The sequence below is a fragment of the Malania oleifera genome, chromosome 10, assembly GCF_029873635.1.
Source record: "Malania oleifera isolate guangnan ecotype guangnan chromosome 10, ASM2987363v1, whole genome shotgun sequence".
Lineage (NCBI taxonomy): Eukaryota > Viridiplantae > Streptophyta > Magnoliopsida > Santalales > Ximeniaceae > Malania > Malania oleifera.
The window spans coordinates 33,349,251-33,370,752 of NC_080426.1; the positions used below are offsets into that span (position 1 = coordinate 33,349,251).

Sequence of the window (21,502 nt, forward strand, 5' to 3'; positions counted from 1 at the left end):
GTTTTGAATCCTCATTGCATGTCTTCAAAGTTTGTAGTCTATGCTTAAGCTTCGGGGATTTGTTGCATTATTATATGAATTTTTGTTGGACTTCCATGTGTTCGTGGTGAGAACTCCAAAACTTTCTCATTATGATTATATAAGTGTACAATTAGTGGCATTAAACACTATTTTTGGAAAACATCGTGCAACCATTTTTAAAATCTTAAATGATTCCCCTTAAGGCATGTTATGATCCAATCAAAAGGATTGATGTGTGTATGTGTATGTGTGTGTGTGTGTTTTTTTTTTTTTTTCGCCTTTCCACATGAGGTAGATGGATATTTATAGTCCCACAACCCTTTAGTGCCCCTTCCACAAACCTTTTTTTTGTAGTTATTCTCGTGCTATTCTTCTCCTAACTTAACTATTCTTTTTACAAGCTTCTTTTGTTACTTCCATCTCCATACCCCCACTTTTTTTTTTAATAGCTATATGTCATTATCTCAGTTGCTAATATTTATTTTAGTTAAGTTTTCTTATCATCCTTATTTGGTTCGTGGAACGAATACAACGTTTGAATGGGAAAAAAAGGCAATAAGAAAATTGTACTTGGGATGTGATTACCATGTTTGGATACTCATACAAAATGTGTCACGCCCCAAACCTGGCAAGTGGGGCCCGGGGTGTGATGTGATCCAATTACCTGTGTCTGATACTATAACCTCAATCATGCAGCAAAAAAATAAATAAACATCCTCAATAATATACCAGATGTAACGGCGTGATTTTACATGCCATTTTTTTGTTCACATATATAAACCGTAAAATTTCTTTGCTCTGATACCTTCTAATACAAACCAAACCATCATCACAGACCAGATAGAGACCATGGAATCTATAACTCAATAAACTACCTATGCAGTGGAAAGCATAAAACATACAACCACGTCAATATATACAATACCGTAGTGTCAGAATTTTCCAGAATATGCATACATAGTCATTCCCAAAATGCCCTCACCTATACCTAGGGACTACTCAAAAAGTGACTTCCCAAAAATACTTACCCTACAGACAGGGCAGTACCGTAGTCTCCTCTATCTGCGAGCCTGATCTACTCGCCTAGATAGATCACCTAAAAAATATTAAATCACTGGGATGAGACAACGCTCAGTAAGATGAAATATGTTATTGCTAGTGTGTGGCAAATGAGTTTACATAATTGTAAAATCTGATTTAAAAGTACTATAAATAATTGATTCTGAGGAAACACGTATAAATAATACACAATATAGCTCATATCTAAGTTGCTTAACATAAACTATTTTTCTGAATATTCTATCCATAATACTTCTAATATTCATAGGTATGTCTACAGTTTCTGTAAGTCGGGATACATATATATTAACTGAGAAAAATTTCCTGGATAAATAACTAAAAGTCATGATTTAACTCTTTATGACAAAGGTTGTGCGGCCCGCAGGTGGGACCTATCACTGGCTGGCTGACCAGGATAAGGCAACTGAACTTCGAAAGTTAGATCGACCTCCTCAATCCTAACTGACGGGGAGCCTGTCCACAACATAGGCACAATCGACTGCTGAAAATCCACATACTATATGAGTTATGTGGTTGCACTCTGAACTGAAAATAGCTATGGTATCGTGCTCTGCTGACTGATACTAACTGAATAGTTCATCAGGGTTTGATACTATATAATACTGATATTTATAATTATCTTATTGATTTGCCATGATTTTGAAATAACTATAATACTGTAAAACTGATCTAAATAATCTAAATATCTGAATAACTAACTGAATATCTAAATATCTGTATCTGAATATCTAACTAATTATCTGAATATCTGAGTGTTATGGTTATAGAATACTAAAAATCATGTTTCTGAATATTCTGAAAAATGTTTATTTGTATGTAAACTGGGAATTCGTAATTCTACAAAACATGTATGTTTCATGATACTATGAAAATTGTATAAATTCTGTACTAAATAATCACAAACTCATGTCACACGCTGATTAAAACACATATAATAAAATCTGTATAAATCTATTTTATGACATATTCAAAATCACACATTGTACTCATATTCAAATATTATAACTCATACTGATAAAAACTCTTGATTTTGCTAGTATAGCATATTTCCCCTACCTAACTAGCTGGGAGGTTTGCCTCCCACTTATCCTCACGCTCACAGTGTGTTATTTCCAAAATCCTGAAATAATACATATTTCCAATAAATCAACTATAATTCCCTAAACCTACATACTCGTAATTTACTGAATTATAATTTACCTAGGCTCTTGGAAATATTCTCTGGGGTCCTCACCCCATGCTTGCAGGGTCCCAAAAAACACCCTAACCCTGAAAATATTACACCATAATTTTATTCCACAAAACACCAGTATGTTCTTATATAATACGAAATCTAGGTTCAAATAAACTTGGTAATACTAACAATACCCAAATAATCAACTTACCCTGATTTTGGGATGGTTCCCAATTTTCTCAAATCTACATTTTGCTCTGGCTATGTTGTAGAGAATCTCCCCAAGATCACCGTGGTAGCTTCTGATCGTCGAACCGGGAAGAGACGGAGTCAAAAACCTAGAGAGAAGTGAGAGGAACCATGTAGAGAGAGAGAGAAATTGATAAAAATGAAATTCCTCCGCTGAAATTGATTTTGCGCTATATATAAAGTGTTGTCCACATGGCCTCGTCGATGAGTCCAAGCAATAGTTTCGTCGACGAACGTCTGCTCCTTGTCGACAAGATTCAGACCCTGAAAACAGCCCTCTTAGTAACTTCTCATCAACGAGACACACGTCCTTGTCGACGAGTCCAAGAGCCTTGCTCGTCGACGAGCACTTCTACACTTGTTGATGAGTCCGAGTTGAAATCCCTTTTCAAAATTCTTTCTCTCATTTATTTTATTATTTTAATTACTATAATTCTCTGGGTCTCTACATTTTTCCCTCCTTATAAAAATTTCATCCTCGAAATTTACTATTTATATTGAACACCATTCTTAGCATAAAACGGGCTATTTATTTTATTACTAACCCTCATGGTGGAGGAATACTGTGGTTACACAAGCAGTTCTAGGAGATTACAAATATACTCATAAAAAAAATTCTCCCAAAACCAAAACACCACCTATCCTATATTCTAAATTACAATTATACATTCATCACTTTGTATTGAATAAAATAAAATGGTCATTATTTGAACTATACAGATCACTATTGTACCCCACTAAACGGGTGTAGGTATTTCTGTCTAATTTCTTCCTCAAGCTCCCATGAAACTTCTTCCATAGCATGATTTCCCCACAAGACTTTTACTACCTGAAATCCTCATATAGAATACTTCCTAGACTTCAAATAATTATATTTAACAAGAATACTCCAAAATATCTCACTTACCCTGATTTTAAGATAGTGTCCCAAAACCCCAAATCAACAATCAGCTCCCGCAGCTTTGCAAAGAACGATCCTATGAACCTCGTGGTGGTTTCGGATCGTCAAACCGGGTCAAATCTAGCCCGGAATCGAAGAGAGAAGGCAGAGGGACCGTTTTCCAGAGAGAGAAAATAAAAAACCCCAAGTTGCTGAAAATGAAAGCAAACTCTATTTATAGGCAAGGCCTTATCGATGAGACACGTGGACTCGTCGACGAATCCAAGAACACTGCTCGTGGACGAAATCGGAAGCTCGTCGACAAAATTCATAAATATGAGAACCTCTTTTGGTAAATCCTCGTTGACGAGACATGCATACTCGGCGACGAGGCTCAGAAGATTGCTCGTCAACGAACGCCTGCTTATTAACCTTTTAAAATTTCTTTTCCCTTTCTTCAATTTCCCCTTTTCCTTTTATTATCTTCCTTATTATTTTAAATAGTTAAAATTTTTCGAGTCGTTACACCCAACGTGTCCCCAACATGTTTATTTTTACCCAACTCTATATATACCCCCTCATTACTCAAAATTAGCAAGTTGATTAGCCTAAAAAGTTTCTCAAATTTTATACTCAATGTATGCTCTCTTTATTATTTATTTTGTTAAATCTTTCAAGAGAGCATTGGCTTAAACATTATTTGGGCATTTGTTTTACAAATCAAAATCGTTTTTACTCTCGTCTTGTATATATTTTTCATATCTTATTTTGAGAGTATTATCTTAGTTTCTCCCACATATTTCATTTGATAATAATTCTTGGGAGTTAATATTATTTGCTTGTGAATCTTGCACATCCACTGCAAGATTCAAAAGCGCATTTGCTTGTACTTGCGAAAATATTTTTGAGCCATAAACCCTAGATTCTCCTACACCTAATTTAGAAAAATATTTTTGGAGAAATTTCTTATTTGGGCATAAAATCTTTGAGCACTCATCATTCACATATTTATTCAAAGATTATTTTTGTGAAAATGACATTCTCACATTAAGCTTATTTGCATAGTATACATGAGTGTATTTGTGCTTATTGTTGTACACATCTGCTTGTAGTAGAAGCATTTCCTTATACACAAATATTATTTGATTATTTGTTGTATTCCCGATGTATGGTCGAAAAAGGGAGACTAGCCCTGTGAATAGTCCCGGACTGGTTCAGACCCGGTTAAGAGAACTAGGTGCACTATCCTAGTAAGGCGTTGTAAACGGTGTTGCTCTACCCGTGAAGTGAGCAACTAGTGGAATCCTTGAGCTGTGGCTCAAGGCGGGGACACAGGGAGTATTGATCGAACCTCGATATCATATCTTGTGCACACTTTTCAATTTCCGCATTTTATATTCCTGCACATGTATGTTATATTTGATATATTGTGAATGCTACGCATGATTTAATTTACGCATATTATTTTTATCTACGCAATTGGTATATGCTTAGAAATACCCTAGGTTGTGTATTACTGATATCTAGTTTAACCTAGGAAGAAGTTTTAAAATTCCAATTCACCCATCTCTTGGGAATACACCAATTCTAACAGTATATATATATATAATATTATATTATATCATTTAATTAATAATAATAATTATTTCACAAATTAAATAATATTTTTTCCTGAGTTACTACAAAACGATTATAAATGAGGAATAAAAAATAATGTCAATTTTTTCTCCAAATAATAAAGATAACATATAAACCCCATGTCGCGCATCTACTCTATGTTCATCACACCGCCACTTAGCCAATGCCTTACCACCACAATGATGCTACTTAATGGCTCACTCTCTTCATTCTTGAACCCTCATTTCATATACGAAGGGACCCCAAGTTAACCTCCTTCCTTGTAATTTCCCTTACCATGTTGCGATAGCTTCTGCAGCATCATTGCTACGCCATATATGACTGTCATGATCATTGCACCATATGAAGCACCACTATAACTACAAAATTAACCAATTTCTGGTATTTTTCTAGATGGCCAAATAAAGCAGCGTAATGGCACTAAATGTAAGAATTTATTCTGTTATTTTGCTAAAATTATAGGATGTTTAATTATAATGATCTTCACATATATTTCCTTTATGTTGAGAACTAAAGAATTCATAAACAAACATACCTGGATCAGTCATGATGTAAACTAGTCTTTGAAGAAGACTTGTAGAAATCATTTCTCTCGCCTAGCCTTCTTTCTATCTCTATTCTTCACTAGATCATATGGGTAAACTGTTGAGAAAAAGATTGGTGGCAAGAGGACAATATCCAACCCTATATATATAGCTATTATTTCACTCCCCATAAAGTAGGCATTACTAGGAAAAAACCCTTCCACTCCCTCATTAACTCTCACAGCATTTTGAAAGCCAATAGCCACCTTAATCCATTAATCCAAAATGTCCATTGGCCTTCCATTTCATGTGAATCATAACTCTACATTCTCCCACTTGGCCCATATGAACGACATTTATTTGGATTAACAAGATAACCATAATATGCACACAACATTAGCTTATTTATACTTTAGTGAGATTACAATAATATCATAATTAAATAACTTACCAACATGAGTCATGGCGGTAAATATCAATAAGGCGACATCTTCCCTTCCATGTACTACAATGTTAGCAAATTACTTAATTATAACCCATAATAGGAAGTAACCATAATGTCCCTGTAATGTGTTTGTCAAAGACCATTCTTGTTAACAATAATCCATCTCCATAATTACGTAATTGATGGTAAATAGGAATACTGTTCAGAAACACCATTAGTGACATCATTATACATGCTATAGAACAAAACATAAAAATCTACTATCATACATCAGGGATTGCAACAAATACCCATGTGATCAACATGCTCCTTAAATGTCTTTGGTGCCAATCCCTTAATTAAAGGATATGCTATCATGAGCTCAGTCCTAATATATTCTATAAGCACTGTATGTTTCCGAACTTCCTCCTTAACGGCCAAATATTTGAGCTTCATATGCTTAGGGCCATTAAAATATTTGTCATTATTGGAGAAAAAAAACTGTTGCAGAGTTATCACTATATATTCTCAGCGACCTGACAATACTGTCGACAATTTCAAGTCTCGAAATAAAATTCCGCAACTATAAACCATGAACTGTGGCCTCAAAGCATGCGACAAATTCAACTTTCATAGTAAAAGCTGCTATAATAGTCTGTTTGGCACTTTTCTATGATATTGCTCCTCCAGCTAATAGGAACAAGTAACCAAAAGTTGACTTCAGACTATCAACACAACAAGCAGAATTTGAGTCAGAGTAACCAATCACCTCCAACTGGTCAGATTTTCGATATGTGAGCATATAGTGTCTTGTTCCTTTCAGGTATCTTAAAACCTTCTTTGCAGCTTTCCAATGCTCCATCCCGAGATTACTTTGGTATCTCCCGAGCATTCCAATTGCAAAACTAATGTCCGGTATCGTACAGGTTTGAGCATACATCAAGCTTCCAATAACAGATGCATAAGGAATATTTTCCATTATTTTCTTTTCTAATGCATTATGTGGACAATCTTTTTCACTTAACTTGTCCCCTTTACAAATAGGAGTAGGAGTGGTTGCACATTCCCATATGAAATCCTTCTATAACTTTATTGATGTATCCCTTCTGAGACAACCCTAACACTCCAAGTGATCTATTACGAAATATTTCAATTCCTATCACGTAAGTTGCCTCACCCATATCTTTCATTTCAAAGTTCATAGAAAGAAATCTCCTGGCATCATTTAGTAAACCAAGATCAATACTGGCAAGTAATATATCGTCAACATATAAAATCAAGAAGATAATCTTACTCCCACTGACCTTTAGATATATACATCAATCAACGATATTTTCCTTAAATCCAAAGGACGTGATGGTATCATGAAATTTAAAATACCATTGTCTGAAAACTTGTTTAAGTCCATAAATTGATTTCTTTAATTTGTAAATCATATGCTCCTTTCCTTTAATCATTAAACCTTTTGGAAGGTCCATATACACCTCTTCGTCTAAATTCCCATTTAGAAAAGTAGTTTTCACATCAATTTAGTGTAACTCTAAATCAAAATGAGCCACCAAATCCATTATGATTCTAAGAGAGTCCTTTTTAGATACAGGAGAGAACGTCTCTTTGTAATCAACACCTTCATTTTGAGTGAAACCCTTTGCTACAAGTCTAACTTTATATCGTTCAATATTGCCATTACAGTCGTGTTTGGTCCTAAAGACCCACTTACACCCAAATGTTTTAAAACCTTCAGGCAAATCAACGATGTCCCAGACTTTATTTTGTTCTATTGATTTCAACTCATCATTTATAACATTGGTCTATTTTTCAAAATCATTACTTTCAATGGCTTGCAAAAATGAAACCAGATCTTTAGTTGTCCCTAAATCATAATCAAATTCTTGCAGATATACCAAAAAATCATCTAAAATAGCTGATCTCCTTTCTCTTTGAGATCTCCTTAATGCTATTCCTTGTGATTGTTCTGCAGCTAGTTCATTGGTGACATTCTCACTATGGAGTGACTGATCACTAGATTATTGTTCAATGTTATCATACTGTTCGATAACTGGAGAAACAACAATTTATGTTGAAGTTATGGGCATCAGGATAGGCACCTGAACTTATTCAATGACCACATTACGTGATACATCACTCCTACTAATTTCATCATTCTCAAGGAATCTGACATTGTCCAATTTCAATAATTCTCGTACTATGATTAGGATAGTAAAACATATACCCTTTGGACTTCTCTGGGTAACCAATAAAGTACCCGCTTACAATTATAGAGTCCAATTTCTTTTCATGTGGATTATAGATCCTAACTTCTACTGGACAACACCAAATATGAAAGTGTCCTAAACTCGGTTTCCTTCCCGCCCACAATTCAAAATGAGTATTTTGAACTACCTTATTAGGAACCCGGTTAAGCAAATAAACGACCACCTTAAGAGCCTTCATCCACAATGAAATGGGTACTGAGGAGTTACTTAACATACTCCTAACCATTTCCATAAGAGTACGATTACACCTTTCAGCCACACCATTCTACCAAGGCATACCAGGCATTGTGTATTGTGCATAAATACCATGCTCTTATAGAAAATGGTCATGGACATTGTCTAATTCCATCATACCTATCATAATACTCACCACCTCTATCAGATCGAATGATTTTCACCTTTCTATTCAATTGTTGCTAAACTTTAGCAATATATGTTTCGAAAGCATCTATTGCTTGAGACATTTCATGCAACAAATAGATATAATCATAACGTGAAAAATCATCAATAAAGGTGATAACATACTTTTCTCTGCCAATAGACGGTAAGTCAAAAGGTCCACATACATCAGTATGAACAATCTCCATAAGATTTCCACTCCGCATGGCCCCTTTCTTTGTATGTTTGATTTGCTTTCTGTTAGTGCAATCAACACATACATAGAAATCGATAAAATCAAGGTTTGTAAGAATCTCATATTTTACTAATCTCTCCATTCTCTCTCTGGATATATGACCCAGTTTTTTATGCCACAAGAAATAGGAGTTTAGTCATTAACATTCATTCCAGTTCGTTCAGTTTGACAACTAGATTAGTCATATCAAGGCCATGTTTGTTCATTCCTCTGCTACCATCAAACTTCATGCTGGTAAGTTCAGCCATTAATCTCCCTACAAGGGACTTGTTTGCTGAACGAAACCGATCTTCCACAACCTTAAGACATTCATTTGCATTTTCAAGTTGAAGAAGTGTTGATTTAATATTACTTGCTTATACACATCCGCATGAACACAATACTTAATTTGTTCGACCTTTCCCATGACCTATACAAAGCTCGCTGCTCCAAACTACTTATTTTGGTAACAGTAGCCAATTTATCTATTCGCAAAGCTAAGTCTAGATCCAAAACACCAAGGTGAAACTAAATCTATTCATTCTAGTTAGAGAAATTTGTCCCATTAAAGATCGGGACAGAAGAAGCTAGTGAATGTAGTGAAACGAGAACAAACACTACTATAAAATGATCATAACATTAATGCTTTGAGAAAAACACTTTCATTAGTAGATCACGTTCAATCTTTGGATTAACTTGTGAAATATACTAACATTTACATTTACTGGTGATTTCCACCCACCCAAAAATAATTGATAACCCTTTAAAGTTCGATTGGTCTATCACCTTTGGGCATCCATCTCAATCTCACTACCATTCTTTCAATTATCCTAACTAATTTATTGATTACTTGAAAGTTGGTGCACCTTTGGGTCAACCATAATAATCAAATAACCATTATGTAATAATTTTTTGCAAAATCATGTTTCAATTCAATGTTTATAACTTTTCTTAGCAATATCACTTTGGTGATAACATGTTAACCATAAAATAAACATTGATTGATACCTTACTCAGCAAAAATTGTCCAAGCTCACAGCAAATAAATAAAATCCTAGAATAAGATTTTCATCATAAAAAATATATAAAATTTGGCCCATAACATTTCAGCCCTTGCATGCATAAATACATTTATTAACCCGACGTAAGTGAGTCCATACTAAACTCAAACAATAAAGCATGCATAACGAAATATTCCCCGATTGCTATAATGTTGTTTGCTGAGGTGGCGTTGATGATATAACAGTGGGCCCAGTGATGATTGTGCTAAATTATACCAGGTAATTTTCCAGGTAAGTGGGGGGTCACAATGGACCACTTAAGTCCCACTCTCCTAGATGAAATTTTTCCTTAGATACTTAATTAGCACAATATATCACTACAGAGGTGATGAAGATTTAGAATCATAATATAACAGTCCAATAAATCCAAGCTGCAAATCTGCCGAGAAATTGAGAGAGAGAGAGAGAGAGAGAGAGAGAGAGACGGAGACGGAGCGAGCCAGAAGAAATTTCAGGGTGGTGCGGTGTCTTCTGTTCTTCTTCTTCTTTCTTCTTTCTTCAGTATATATATATATATATATATATTTATTTATATATATATATATATATATATATATATATATATATATTTATTTATATATTATAATAACTTACCTATATATGTATATATATATTTCTCTTATTTCAATTAGTTTTTTTTAAATCCAATGTAAAAATGCTTAATTTAATAACTAATTATTTAATTTATCTTAATTTAATTTAATTTCTTTAATTTTAATTTTTTTTCTTCTTTTTCCCACACCATTCCTTTTATTATTTATTTGTTATTTTATCTATTATATATATATATATATTTATATATTTTCAATCATTTTAATTTTTCAGGTCTTTACAGCTGATGATAATAGAGCAAAGGTAGAGAGAGGACAATTTCTATATATCCCTTTCTTTTCATTCCATTAGATTACTATATATTAGCTACTCCCAAAACAACATATATATAGGAAAAAACCCTTCCACTTCCGCGTTAACTCTCATAGCATTTTGAAAGCCAAAAGCCACGTTAATCCATTAATCCAAAATGTCCATTGGCCTTCCATTTCATGTGGGTCATAATTTTACACTAAAGGTTTTTCTTGTTGGCCAAATAGAATAGACATAGCAGTATGATGACACCGAGCAAAACAAAATAAGATTTCCTATTCTTTGTTTTATAGTGTTTTGTTGTTAGTTAAACAGGGGAAAATGGGAAAGAGGCTTTGGTTTATTCTCTTATAGAAAGAAAAAAAAAAAAAAAGAAACAACAAGACATCATTAGAAAGGGGCTTATGATGAGAAGGTTCATAGCGACAATGAGGACTCATTGTGGCGGTAATGGTGACGGGGAAAGATAAAGAGAGGAAAGGACAAAAGAATAACTAGAGATGGAAGGATATTATGAGAAATCTATTTGATTCCATAGAATGATAAACAATTATAGTTTGTTTGTGAAATAATCACAATCCCCCCTAATGTTGGAATTAATATTCCAAATAAATAAAAAAATTTGTCATTGATTCCACAAACAAATGTAGGAATGTGAGTCTAATCTTGAAATTTGATTATATTTAAAGTTTGCTTCCACAAACCAATTTTTGGGGGGGGGGGGGGTGTTTATTCCCTCATTTAAGTCGTGGATTATGCTTATTGTGTGCCTTATTTGTTCATTCATTTATATATCACATTACAAGTCCCATGGTCAAGGATTCCTCAGTATTCTCCTCGTATTCCTTTTATCATTTTTTTTCATCCCCTCTACATTTGATGTTTCTCACCTAGGGGATCTATTCCAATTGTGTGGAAAAAAAGGCGGTACACTCCACTTTGAGGGTTCCTTAAAATGAAGTTTGGAGAACACTCCCATCTTCAAGGTTTTTTTTTGGAGATTGTTGATGAAGCCGACACCCTGCTTAACATTGAATAACTTTTCTCAATGGAGTTAGAGGTCCTTTTGCTAAACCTAGTGCCCTCACACTTAAAGATTACCTTCTTCTCATTCATTTATATCATATCACGAGCAACTTTGCCTTTTGTCTCCCTAAGGCTTATAAGAAAGCCCTGCTCATCTTAGTTTGGCTAGAATTGCATTTACTGTTATGCTTTTTTGAATCGGGTTCTAACTTCTAGTTCTCACCCTTTTTTATTAATTGATGGACGCAATCACCATGAAAGGTCTAATTTTCAACTTTTTTTTTTCCAAAGATATCTTTATTTAAGAAAAATGAACATCTTGATTGTCCTACTTAATAAGGATTAATGCAATTTTCGGGCCTAAACAATTCAATATTATTTTTGTGTGTGTTATATTTATCACCCTTAAAGGTGCTCCAACTCACCAAAACAAAATAGAAATTTAAAATTAGGTTCTTATGGAGGGAGCATTATAGCAGTCACAAAAACTAACATGCTTCAAAAAATTGTTTCCTACTATAACCACTAATGTATGATTGCCTCTAGTTGCATGCCATGTAGCCATCCAAGCCTTTTGGAATACTTGTGATAAATAATTAAAATTCAAATTTAATTAGAAATGATCGCTTTGAGCTTCATCTAAGCAAATTCATAAATAGCCATTTAGAATGGCATGAAGAGAAAAAAAAATAAATGTCAACAATTTAAGGACTAGATTTTAAGACCATATATACCCTCATGCCATATTGTTGGGCTTTGTGGAGCCTAGTTGTGTTTGATTCGGATGATGACCTGACCTGAAATAATGTTACATGGTTTTTTAATAGGAGATTTTTTATTGAGGCTTAGTCCATGAGCGCTATGGCTTGGGCTGAAAAATTTTTTTGGCCCGTTTTATAACCCATTGTTAATCCTGTGCGTAGGATATATATAGAAATTGTTGTTCTTGGTGATGAGGGTTTTTTCTGACCCAGTTTTTTAGGGAGAGGTAAAACTGTATGGCCGCACTCTGTATTTTTTTTCCTGATAGTAGTGAAATCTCTACAACTCTGTGGATGTAGGCAAAAATTACCGAATCACGTAAATACTGTCTTGTGCATGTGATTATTTTTCTTTTTGCGTGTGTTTTTCTCTATTTTGTTTCTCACAAATTTTTTGGGAATTTCATGATAATTTCCCTACACATACATGACTTACAAATTTAAAAATTACAAATATATAAATAAACGAAGACCAATCTATCCATGCCAACAAGGATGTAACAAATGAAAGAAAACGAGTTAGAACAATAATTTGATATCTCGATTTCATGATAAATATAAATGCACAATTCAAAACGAACAATATTGCGACATTGCCAAGAAGTATTTATCCACCCAATACCACTTGCCAATGCGCATGTAACGCAATAACATAACCAAGTGCATGAATTATAACTTCTTGTTATCAACATTATTGTCATAAGTACCATAGAAATGGTTTAATGTTGGCAACATCTTCAATTGCTTTAAAAACCTTTTCTTCATTAGTGCACATCTCTTTTAGGAGGGAGTGCCCCTCTAATAAAAACAACTTTGTTGACTTCTCAAATAAAGGGTTTAAAACTTCTCATGCATTCCAAAATAAAAAATTGTTGTGATACGTGGCTTATATATTGAGTGTAAGACATGTACAAAGAGAAAACATGGTAGAAAACAACAGCTGAAGTTTGCAGAAGGATGCTATGAAATTGTCGGTTGGGTCTTGGTATTAAACCGTCAACGGTTTGGCTCGATAACCCAGCGCAAATTTTAAAAATTTGAATAGGGACATTGAGTTGGTTGGGGTTTTGGAGGGAAAGCCTCTAGGAACTTTATATATACATTGTATATGATGTATTTGTAACAGAGTACGTGTTTTTGACACAAGATAGTAAGAAAACACTGTCGATTGCTCATGTGGATGTAGGCATTGCCAAACGCAATCCTTTGTGTCTTTAATATTGCTTTCATATAATATGCATAATTGTGTTGTTCTATATTATTCATTGTTGAGTGATGCATTGGTATCTGAGCTGTAGGTGGAGCTGCAGCTGCAAAATCTGAGTCAGATGTTATGTGGCATATGCGGTTAGGGTATATGAGTGACTACATTTATTTAGATGTTTGGGAACCATTGAGGATAACATCACTGGGTGGACATATGTATTTTGTGGGTTTACATGAAAGGTCTTGATGTATCTCATGCAACACAAGTCATGGGTGTTTGCCAGGTTTAACTTGTGGCTGAGGTGGAAAATGAGAACGGGAGGGAGATCCTCAGGTTAGACATTGGTTTTGAGTACGCTGGTTCTGTTCAAGGAGTTTTGTTAGCATTGCAGGTTATATGCAAAGTTTGCAAGGAACTTTTTGGTAAAGTCTGTGAGTATGGCGGGTTTCTCATTTAACTAATCGCCAAAGGTATCTGTTGGGAGTCCCAGCCCGGAGTATATAGTCTAGAGTGGGGTGAATAGACTCTTTTCGTGGAATACGTATTTTTCTACAAAATAAAAACTCTTGGCAAGATACAATAAATTATATCGCAATATAAATATAAATCATGTACAAGATATAAAATAAAGAGTGTAAGGGAGAGAAAGAACAACACCGGTATTTTTACGTGGTTCGGCACCAAGCCTACGTTCACGCCTTAACACCAAGCCAAGGATTCTACAATCCACTATAATCGCTCTTTCAGCAGCAGAGCAAGCCTTACAAACTCGGGAACAAATCCCTACCACTCACAAAGAGTCTTTACCGATTCGGTTCACAAAGAACCTTACAACTTGGTTCACAAAGAACCTTTCACAAGAAGATGGAATATTACAAAGAATGCTCCTTACAATGAGCAAATATGATTTACAACCCAAACCTCACACTATTCTCTTAAGAATTGAATCAAACACAATAAGTGAGCAAGAGAAAACGAGCACATGTAATGAAGAACTAATATGCAATGTGCTCAGTTTTGTATAAAATGATGTTTTTTACTAACAATGATCAAAGACCTTCAAAACCATATTAATACAAGTCTAGTAGCTTGTATTAATAGCCCAAGAGCCAAAGGAGCCGTTAACTAGCCGTTGGGGGGGAAGAAAAACTATTTTATTTGCTAAACTAGCTATTTTTCGCCCGTTGGAGCGGTATTGCCCGTTGAATTCGTCGACTAGGCCCTGCACTCATCGACTAACCATACACTGCGCCTTGTCGACAAATCCCCTGTGTTCATCAAATAGGTCACTAAATCAGAAAAAGTAATCAACATGAAAGTTGTGGAATTTTGTCTTAGCTTTCCAGGGATACCAAGATTGTCCCATTTGAAATTTTCTAGCAAAAGATATGCCCAAAATACCGAAGAGTGTTCAGGGCTCAAGGCTGCACTACGGTAGTAACGATTTGCTTTGTTTTTCCTTGTTAAAAAGCGTTTTAATGACTTAAAACATTATTTGAAAAAAGTATATGAAATATATTGAGTCTAATGAAGATTAAAACTTGTTCAAGTGAGTTTCCCCATAAATATAAGATATCTTGTTTTATGAAAACATATTTGAAAACTCGTTTCGATATCTTATATGCTTAGTATGTCATTTATTGAAAATATGCTTGACTTTTAGGAATTTAGGATATAGAGTTAGTTTTGTAAAATCGGGACCAAGTTTTGAAAATGTTTATAACTTATATATTACTTAACACCTGTCCCATTTTGAAAACTTAATTGAGTATAGGATTATTTTGACAACCTCTTTGTTTTTACTTTGAAAACTATGAATTGTGAGTCTGTTACGTTTGTGCAGATCTTATATGCTCATGTGTCCTAGTATGCTTATGTAATGGCTCAACTCTTACTCATAAATCATGCAATACACACACCGCAAGAGTTATAATACGCACTTACTCACACAACCCTTATTACAATTAATTTATACACAATAAAAACTCCGGGATGTGCTTTGGTGCTTCTGAGTCAATGTCCTTCCAATCTTTTCTATTTGATGTCTACTAGGTCTGATCTTTGCTTCTGATTTGGTACCTCTGTATATCTAACACTTTGTACCTATACTAGATAAGATCTGCAAGGATGGAAAATACTAGAAACAACAAATAGGTTAATATAATCAAAACATATAAACCAAGATAGTGTAGCTGACAGGGCTAACAGTATCACTAGATGGGAAAGTTATAGGAGAAGTGTGAACAGGTATTGCGTAGACCACTATGGTGTGAGAGTGCTTGGATGTCCAAGGTGCACGTTTCTAGTGAGGTGAGATATAGAATTGGTATAAAGTTTGGGCAGTACATATTTCTTGGGTATAAGAAACGTAGGTTCAAGTTGGGTGATCAAATGACAAACAAGGTTATGATTAGCGGAGACATGATTTTTTGTGAGAAAGCCATGGTGCATTGTGTACAGGTAAAGGAAGAGAAGCAGATGCAAGAAAACAACAGTAGCAATGAACATGTGATTCAAGTGGAGTTACAAACTCAGGGCAGAGGTGACATGGTTCATATTGCAGGGAGTTTTAATTAGGGAGACCAGTAAGAAAACAACGGGTCTAGATGCACTATCAGACCACCACTTAGGTATAAATTTTATGTTCTGGTATTTTATGCATTCACTACTATCAACATGATTTCTACTACTTTTCAAGTTGTAGTGCACATAAAAGGGGAAAACAAATGGATGGGTATTATGGTGAAAGACATGAAGTTATTGCATAAGTATTGGATGTGGGAGTTGGTGGAGCTTCCAGTAGGGAAGAGGGTGATAGGATGCAAGGGGGTGATGTTTTTGTTGTTGGTGGATAACATGTTATTTGCTGAAAAGACTTTTACTGAGGTTGATCAGTTAGGAATTCTATTGAGAAAAAGTTTTGATATTAATGTTTTGGGTATGGTCAAGAAAAGTTTTGGTTTGGAGATTCATAAAGACAGAGCTGCAGGGAGATTGAGGTTATCTCATGATGGCTTTGTGGACAAAACTATAGAGAGATTTTGTTTGTCGTCTCTTGTGTGGAGAATCAATATAAATTGTCTATTGTTCGGTACCCAAGGACGTACGATGATGTTCAGGATATGTCAAAGGTCCCCTATGCTGGTGCAATGAGGTGTTTCAACAGGCAACAAAGCAATCTGTCACTTGTGAGATTTATGTATGCATACTATGCAGAGGGCTTTTATGACAGGAGGTCTACAACGAGGTATGTGTTTACTGTTGTGGAAAGACCTTGTTGGAAGTCTAGGGTGTAGTATTTGGTTGTAACATCTACAACTGAGTCAGGGTTCATGACAGAAGCCGAAGCAGCCACGAGCAAGTTCAAGCATTACTTGGACTTGGTTTTTGCCTCCAAATGCTAGAAGGGAGACGGTCCCAACCTAATGTCCCAAGGTCAAGGTGGAGTAGTGGGTTTATGTTTTCAATTTTCTCCAAAGGGATATATATTCACCAAAGTGGAGATTGTTATGATATGTGACTCATATATTGAGTGGAAGACATGCACAAAGAGAAAACATGGTACAAAATAGAAGCTGAAGTTTGTAGGGGTTTACGGGAGCAAACCGTTAACAGTTTGGCCAAGATGCTATGAAACCATCGACTGTTTTGGTTTTGTTACTTCGACAATTTGGCTCGAGAACCTAGTGCAAATTTTCAAATTTTGAATAGGGACGTTAAGTTGGTTGGGGTTTTGGAGGGAAAGTCTCTGGGAACTTTATATATACATTGTATATGATGTATTTGTAACAGAGTTTGTGTCTTTGACACAAGATAGTAAAAGAAACTGCCGATTGCTCCCGTGGATGTAGGCATTGCCGAACCATGTAATCCGTTGTGTATTTGTTATTGCTTTTATATAATCTGCGTGATTGTGTTGTTTTGTATTATTCACTGTTGAGTGTTGCGTTGTAAGATCACGTTATTCCACTATGCAATCCGTTTTACACAACAAAAACAAATGGCAAGTAGACTATTTGTCGTTTGGTTAGATTGGATCTTGTAAGTTCGTGGATTCATTTTATTTTATTTTAAAGACAACACACAAAAAACAAAACAAATGACTAAAAAAAAATAGAGAAACAAATTCATGGAAACTTTAAGCTTCTTCATAGTCCATGCTACAACCTTTATGCATATCTCTTTGATATCTATAAAATAATATTAATAATATTAAAATATCAAAATGATAACACATCTTGCTATCATGTACCCAAAGCTCTAGATTTCCAAAAAACACATGAAAATAATTTGGCTACACATTGCGTTGGATATTTCGACATTTTGGAGTTTTTGAAATGGAAAGTATTTAATGAGAATGAAAGGTTATGAATTGAAGAAAGTGATTGCAAAGTTAAAAGGGTGAAAAAATGAGTTAGGCAGATTAAATCTTGATGCATCATAAGGGAAGAAGAGCTACAAACTAAAGTGATTGTTTACAATAGGGATTAAATTTTAAAGGAATGTTTTTGTATGAATGTTATTGTTATTACGAAACTTGTTACAAAACAAGTACCATAAAAAAATGATTTTATTTCTTAGTAGTAGTTTAATTGAGAGTAAAAAACTAAATTATCTTCACAATCAAACATCCTCTGTTGTTTTCCATATTTTCTAAATACAATCATTGGAAAATTAGAAAGCAAAGTATTATTATTTTTAAATATATTGAAAAATAAAAATAAAAATTAGAGTACTTTTCTACAAGTGAAAAAGTTCCTATTTATATATGTTATTGAATATTTGCCAAACTGTCACGTTATTTATAGTTTTTAATATTTACAAAACAATAAAGATATATTTAAAATATTATATGATTGTTGAAAATTTTAAAAATAAGATAATATTTTTATAATTGTTTAGGAATACTTCAGTAGCTAAACATACTTAAAATATTTGCAAGAAAAATAAACAAATATTGTTATATAATAGTACAACATATTTTTTTACCCTGGTCCATAGTCATAGGTAATTTAATAAATGATCACCTAACTTTAGTTCTAATTTCAAATTGGTTACTAATATGGATTATATTATGCATTTATATTTTTTCATTGTTATATTTACTATGCATCAACCTTCTTTTAAAATTTACGAGAAGCTATTCTTGCATTCTAGTTAGTTTTATTCATTAGTTCTTATGATTGTAAAGAGTTAAAAAATTCTTCAAAAGTATCACGGTACTAGATTTCAAATAAAATAACCAATATATCTTACTCTGGTAGTTGGTAAAAAGGAAAAAGACATCGAGCGAGATATAAAAAATTATAAATTTACCAACTGAGATATTAAGATTGTATTTTATTAGTTATACATTGAATAATATCGACTAGAATAGCATATATCTATTATTAATTATTAAAAAATGCTAGTTGATTTTTAATTTTTTTTTTCTCATCTTTCTTTGACCCTTCTTTTTTTGCCTCAACTTTTCTATATGGAAAGTAAAAGTTGGTCGAACATGTTTGGTAAACATCTTTTCAACTTTTAAAAGTTAGTATTTAACTTTTTTTGGTGAGTATATTACAAAACTATCAATGCATTAATTATATTTCCTAAGCATATATACATAAATACATATTTTAGTTATTTTAAATATTTATAGATACCTAACAACTTTTTTATCAAATACTCAAAGTTATTTTTTATTTTAACAGCTCATTTTTTTTTTATTGGAGAAGGACATAATTTTTAAAATAATATTAAAAAGCTTCTTTTAATCAACTTATTTTTTAAAATATCCATTTAAAAAATCATGGGAGCCCAAACCAAGCCTAAGAATACACTTAATTTATAAGTTATTTTCGCTTTACGTATTTATAAATTATAGATATATAAATATTTTAATGGATTATTTTTTATTATAAAATATAAAGAAAATTTATAAGTTTTTATTATGAAATTAAATTTGGTGACCAAAGTTAGATAAAAATTTCCTGTTTTATCCCTTAAAAAATAGTATATAAATTAATTAGTTTTGGTGTCCAAATTTACCCTCACATTGTGCTGCCGTGACGTGTAGTTATTGATACGCTATCCAGATTCTGTAGTGCTCCTACGCAGCCAAACCGATCACCGACTTTCCCCGGAACCAATAACAAAGGATTGGATACGTGCACCTCTTCTTGCTTCTCCCTCGTCTCCGGCCACCTGTGCGGAAGCAAGCGATCAATGGCCGAAAACGAAGTTCTGATTGAAGTGGAAGCGGTCCAAGCAGTCTACGGCGACGATTGTCTCGTTCTCCATCAATTCCCTCCCCATCTTCATGTCCACATTAAGCCTCGAACTGCCGACGTCTCCTCTCAGCAGGTCCTCTATCTCTCTCTCTCTCTCTCTCCTTGTACATGTATGTATCTATATTCAGAAAGATTAGGAAACGAGAGGAAATATAATTAAATAGAAAAAATTATTTCGGTTTTAGTTTTATTTAATTAAATTTTAATTTAATTTAATTTAAGAAGTGTTTTTATTTTTCTGGGTTTTATTTGCTTGCCAATAGGACTTCTATTTTTTTGTTGTTAATGTGAATTTTATCTGCAATTTTCGGTTTATCCATTGTAATACCTAACACGCGTAGTAGTTCAGTTTGATGTCTTTGTATATGCCAATGGGGTGACCTATAGAGAGTATCTCACGTGGCTTATTATGGCACCTTTATGCATTTGAAAAGGAAGTTTTTAAAGGAAACTCTTTGAGATTGTTTTAAAAAGCATTTGGTATCTCTCTGCGAAAAAAAATGATTTAAATAGAAAAGCTAATTCTGAGTGATTGGTAAAAAAAGCTGTGAGGTGCCTCTAAATATTTAAAATGAATAAAATGGATATGTATTTTTAAGAAATGCAATTAATGGCTGTATGTCTAATGTGTTTTACTCGGTGATAGTGAATGGCAAGCCTATATCTTGACTTAGGGTTATGAGGGGGATTATACAAGGCCCAAGGGGATCTTTTATCCCCATGTTTGTTGTTTTAGTGGCGGATGTTTTGAGTAGGCTGGTTGATAGGGTGGTCGATAGAGGTTTAGGGAAACGTTTGGGAGTGGGGAGGAAGGAGATTACAGTCTCATAATCACACCTTCAGTTTGTTGACGATACTATGTATCATTCATTTGATTGGCGATGGATCAAACACGAACATCTGGTTGCAACCGTGACACCCCTTCGGCCGCCCTCTTGGAGGATCATGGGCCTTCTTTTTGAATACATTGCCATATTTTTGAAAGGATTTCAGGGATTAAGATTAATATGGGGAAGAGTGGTATCACGACAATTACTGTGCCTGTAGAGCGTCTTAGAGAGTTATCTTTGGAGGTAGGATGCGCAGAGTTGGAGTGACCATTGTCCTATATAGGGGTTCCTTTGGGGGTAATCCGAGGTCAGTTAGCTTTTCGGACCCTGTGGTTGAGAGAGTCCCCAAGCATCCATATGGGTGGAAGGGAGCTCTTTTTTCCTTGGGAGGCTGGATTACTGCAGTTCAGGCTTGTCTTTCTAGTATCCCATTTTATTTTCTTTCTATTTTTAAAATTCCAATGGGTGTTTCTAGTAAGATCAAGAGAATTATGAGAGATTTTCCATGGTCAAGGGTAGAGGATTTTAGGGATCATTTGGTGAGTTGGGAGGTAGTTTGTAAGTTTAAATAAGAGGGTGGTTTGGGTCTTAGAAATTTG

General features: G+C 34.1%; 2 protein-coding genes across 4 annotated transcripts in view; one reads left to right on the forward strand and one right to left on the reverse strand.

Moving 5' to 3' along the window:
- Positions 1–6,660: 6,660 nt before the first annotated feature.
- LOC131166601 (secreted RxLR effector protein 161-like) lies at positions 6,661–6,969 on the reverse strand. The gene has a single exon (XM_058125188.1). It carries the CDS (start codon positions 6,967–6,969, stop codon positions 6,661–6,663), a length of 309 nt encoding a protein of 102 aa, XP_057981171.1.
- A 12,860-nt stretch (positions 6,970–19,829) lies between these two features.
- LOC131166427 (uncharacterized) overlaps positions 19,830–21,502 on the forward strand; it is a 47,841-nt gene continuing 46,168 nt past the window's right edge. For 2 of the 3 annotated variants that reach the window (XM_058124963.1, XM_058124962.1), the window contains exon 1: positions 19,830–20,146. In XM_058124963.1, coding sequence (XP_057980946.1) covers positions 20,103–20,146 — 44 coding nt within the window. In that variant the 5' untranslated portion in view covers positions 19,830–20,102. The remainder of the gene's footprint in view (positions 20,147–21,502) is intronic. The other variant, XM_058124964.1, reaches the window with a different exon arrangement.

Excerpts from the sequence above, each read along its gene's own strand:
- LOC131166601 (XM_058125188.1), bottom strand. The coding sequence starts at position 6,969 with ATGGAAAATATTCCTTATGCATCTGTTATTGGAAGCTTGATGTATGCT.